Source organism: Emiliania huxleyi (assembly GCF_000372725.1).
Source record: "Emiliania huxleyi CCMP1516 unplaced genomic scaffold EMIHUscaffold_87, whole genome shotgun sequence".
In the NCBI taxonomy this organism is placed as follows: Eukaryota; Haptophyta; order Isochrysidales; family Noelaerhabdaceae; genus Emiliania; species Emiliania huxleyi.
This window is the reverse complement of record NW_005195508.1, coordinates 478,082-482,176: the sequence shown is the minus strand read 5'-3', so window position 1 is coordinate 482,176 and position 4,095 is coordinate 478,082. Positions and strand designations below refer to the sequence as shown.

The 4,095-nt window shown below is 64.9% G+C and overlaps 1 protein-coding gene across 1 annotated transcript; it reads right to left on the bottom strand.

The window, feature by feature from the left end:
- Positions 1 to 769: 769 nt before the first annotated feature.
- On the bottom strand, positions 770 to 2,654 carry EMIHUDRAFT_453591 (hypothetical protein; the record flags this gene model as incomplete). The annotated part of the gene is made up of 7 exons (XM_005758368.1): positions 2,336 to 2,654; positions 2,184 to 2,261; positions 1,794 to 1,865; positions 1,566 to 1,680; positions 1,349 to 1,410; positions 1,201 to 1,272; positions 770 to 1,078 (listed from the first exon to the last, which is right to left on the bottom strand). The coding sequence occupies exons 1-7, from the start codon at positions 2,639 to 2,641 to the stop codon at positions 770 to 772; spliced, it is 1,014 nt and encodes a 337-aa protein (XP_005758425.1). The 5' UTR covers positions 2,642 to 2,654.
- Positions 2,655 to 4,095: the final 1,441 nt, after the last annotated feature.

Here is a 4,095-nt window from a genome sequence, read left to right as displayed (position 1 = left end):
GACAGCGCTTTCGGTGGCATGCATCTCTTTGCGCCTGAAGCCTGGAGAGCAGCTCCTCTGCTGCTCACACACTCTGCACAGCTGACACAGCCTACTGTGCGGCTGCCACAGCTGTGACAGCGATGGGCTCGCCCTCACTGGCCCTCAGTCACTTGTGCTGCGGCTTGTGTGAGCGACACTGCTCGGCGACTGCCGGCACACTGTGAGACCATGGGTGTGAGGTAAAACCACGCTACCAGCGCTTGGTCACATCAGCCCTGAGGTCATATCCTTCTCCTCTGTTGATGGTAACACTTGTCTACTCGCTGGAGCCGAGCAGGAGGGCTTGGCGCACAACCCCTGTTCAACTCACCCTCCACACCCCGTAAGTAAATGTGTCCGTAACTCCCGCGACCCTCATCAAACAAAAGAGAAAAGTGCCCGCCTTGTCCTGTGCTTCCAGCTTAAACTCCTTTCGAAAATGTAACCCTAATATTGCAATACTCGCAGGTGGAAATCGTCGCAAACCCCTGTAGACCCCGGGACCCCATACGTTGACAAATCTCGGCTCTGGGTATCAAGGTGTGTCAATCATCGGCAAAACTTGACATCATCGGCACCTTGAGTCGGGCGGGCACCTTGACACCCCCGGCACCTAGATGGGTGCGCAAGCAGGCGAGGCGGGGCGGCTCAAGCGCAGCCGCGCGACACAAAGCTTCCCTCAGACCCGAGATTCGGTCTCCTCTTGGACGCACCGCGTACCTTTACCGCCGCCTCCCTCCTTTCCCTCTCACTCGTACTCGCACCAGAGCGTGAGCGCGAGCCGGTCCGCGCCGTCGCAAGGGAGCACCTCGTGCAGCTGCTTGCCTATAGGGAGGGAGGCACCGAGAGAGGTCATTGCAGCGTTCCAGCGGAGAGCAGCTCGTGTGTGCCGCTTGCCCGACTGGAAGACGACGACCCGTCCGCCGAGCGGCGCCACGTCGACGGGCGCGCCGGACGCGCGGTCGGGCGGGTGGAGGCGGAGGCAGCCGCCATGCCGGTCGGTGTCCCAGTCGACGTTGAGGTAGAGCAGGAAAGTGATCTCCCGCTTGAGGCCCACCTGTGGTCTCGGAGTGATCTCGGAGTGGTCTCGAGTGATCTCGGAGTGATCTCGGAGTGATCTCGGAGTGATCTCGGAGTGATCTCGGAGTGATCTCGGGTGATCTCCCGCTCGAGGCCCGCCTCGCCCGGGTTGCGGTCGAGGTGCGGAGAGTAGCGCGCCCCGCTGCCGCCCGGGTAGAAGCCAAGCTGCACCTATACCGGCCGATCTCGCGGCCGATCTCGCGGCTGATCTCGCGCAATCTCCTCCCGCGCAGAGCCCACGCCGCACCGCGGGCGGAAGCACGAGTGGCCGCCCCCAGCCGCAGCGCGAGACGAGGGCGGGCAGCGCTCCTGTGGAGGGGCGGCGGGCGGGTGGGCTGCGGCAAGGCGAGAGTCGGCGGGGCGAGGCTGCGCGTCTGGGCCATCTCTCGGCCATCTCTCGATCTCTCGGCCATCTCTCGGCCATCTCTCGGCCATCTCTCGGCCATCTCGGCTGCATCTCGCGCCGAGCTTGCGCAGCAGGGCGAGCGTGGAGGGTCCAAGCCCCTGCCGCGCCGCCTTGTCGGCGTCGAGCGGGAGGAAGCCGTGCCACGACCCGCGGTTGCACGGGTTGATGGACTCCTGCGACCGCGCGGCGACCAAGCGGCGGAGCTCATCGTCGGATCATCTCGACTCCTCTCGGATCAGCTCGACTCCTCTCGGCCAATCTCAGCTCATCACGGCTCCTCTTCTTCCTGCGTCCGCTGTGCCACCAAACGGCGTAGCTCTGCGCTCGCCTCGGCGAGAGCGTGCCGCGGCAACAGCGCCTACGGCCGCACCCCGGCTGCCGTGAGCCGACTGCCGCGAGCTGCAGCGAGCCTGGCCGTGGCGTGTGTCTGGAGACGCGCACGCCGTGGCGGAGACACGCGCCAGCTCTTGCTTGAGTACGAGCATCGCTCGCTCTCGGCTCATCTCGCATGCGCTCGTCTCCTCGCGGCTCCTCGCGGCTCCTCGCGGCTCGTCTCGTCTCCTCTCGGCTCCTCTCGTCTCGTCTCGTCTCGTCTCGTCTCCTCGCGCCTCGTCTCGTCTCCTCTCGGCTCCTCTCGGCTCCTCTCCTCTCGTCTCCTCTCGGCTCCTCTCGGCGCCGGCTCCGGGTCAAGCACGAGCACGGCATCGATGCCGCCGCCGCCGCGCAGCCTCGCCGCGTCGCGAGCCGAGATGACCTATACCGTGGAAGCCTCCGTGAACCTTCTCGAACGCGTCCCAGGCCTCGCCGCGCCGCGAGGCTCTCGATGACGTGATCCACAGACGGGTCCGCCAGCGACTCGGGCGGCGGGCGGAGCTTGTTGTACGCGCCCTCGGTCACAGAGCGGACCAGCCGTGCCCGGAGCTCGTACTCGCGCGCCTCGCGGCTGCCGTCGAGAGTGTCGGCGAGCTCCTCGAGCTGCAGCCGCACCGGCCGGCCCGGCGGCCGGGTGAGCAGCCACGCCGGAGCGAGCGCCCCGAGCCGCTGCAGCGCCCCGAGCGAGGCGGCGCCACGCCTGGCATAGTGGATTAGAGAGAGGTCGCGCTGCTCGAGCGCACTCATGCAGGCGCGCTGCATGGTCTGGTTGAAGCCGAAGCTGGCGCGCTGCTGCGCTTCGTGCTGCGGCGCGCCTCGCAGGAGCATCTCGCGCATCTCCGCCTCGGACGCAGCGAGGTTGGACGAGACGAGGCGCCGCAGCGCGCCCTCGTCCAACGCGACGGCAGCCGCGGCCTCGCGCAGGCTCTGCCGCGCAGACGAGCGACGCCAGGCGCATCGGCAGCGGGAGGAGCATGCAGAGCCAGCGCTAGCCGAGCTTTCGGACATGGCACACACGAAAAAGAATTTAAACACCAAAAAATGTTTGCGCCGAAAAGCGGATTTACCTGAAGAAGCAAACACCATCTCGGAGGTACAAGTGTCCGAAACGAGAGTGGACCTGAGCAACGACATGACTTGGCGGTAAATGATCATCTTGAGCACTTGCAGTCCTTGGGGGGGGTCCGAACAAACACGGTGCAGGATCGAAGTGCACGCTGCTGAGGGACCCCACTAGGAGAGCTTGACAAACTCGAGGGGCCAAAGTACGCCGCGAGGAGAGCGGAGTTACGCCGAGAGGCGAGAGAAGCAGCGAGAGCAAGGGATCGGCAGGCGGCGGCGGCGTCGCAGAACGAGGCAGAGGAGAGCGACGCGACAGAGGATGAAGCGACACATTGACTGCGTGCAGTGGAGGTCGGAGGAGCACCATTGAGCCGGCCGCAGACGTTGCTGGCGAGAGCATCGGCAGCGCGAGGGTAGCTGCTGCGGAAGAGCCGCGCAGCGAGCGGAAAAATTAGAATTTTCGGAAAAGAGCAAGGACCGAGCTCGCGCGAGAGAGGGAGAGAGCGAGGAGGGCAGGCCGAGCCCGAGGGCCCAGAGGAGGCCGCACGATATACTACGAACATAATCGATGTCCACTCTCTTTCCTTGCAAACCTTGTAGCTCGATCGGTCACACCGCCATCGCCGTCGACGTCTCCCTGTGAGATGATGGAGAGGGGGGACGACACCGCTCGATCTACCCCCTCTGGGGTCCCTCAGCGGCGTGCACTTCGATCCTGTACCGTGTTTGTTATGACCCCCCCCAATGAGCACACCAGCGAGGGAGGGCGAGACGATCGAGGGGTCCCGTACCATGCGGAATCGACCCTATCCAGTGCTCAAGTGCTCAAGTGCTCTCAGTCTAGCGACCTGCCTCCAGGCCTCCAGCTTCTCACTGGCAGTCCGCTCTCGGCCTCTCGCTGCCACAGGCACACTGACAGGGGTGGCAGGGGCGGCGGCAGGAGTCTCCCACATACTATGCGGGCCTCGCTAGAGGTGCGTCTTGTGTGTGTCCTCGTCCCGTAAGTGGATTTTTTGCGAACTCATTTTTTCTTTGGACTCAACACGCTACCCGGTATGCGAGGAACTCACGCCGATACGAGGAGGGTGTGAGTATCCGCGGCTGCTCCGTGCTCTCGGCACTCGGGCGCCAAGGCCAGACAAGCCGTCGCTAGG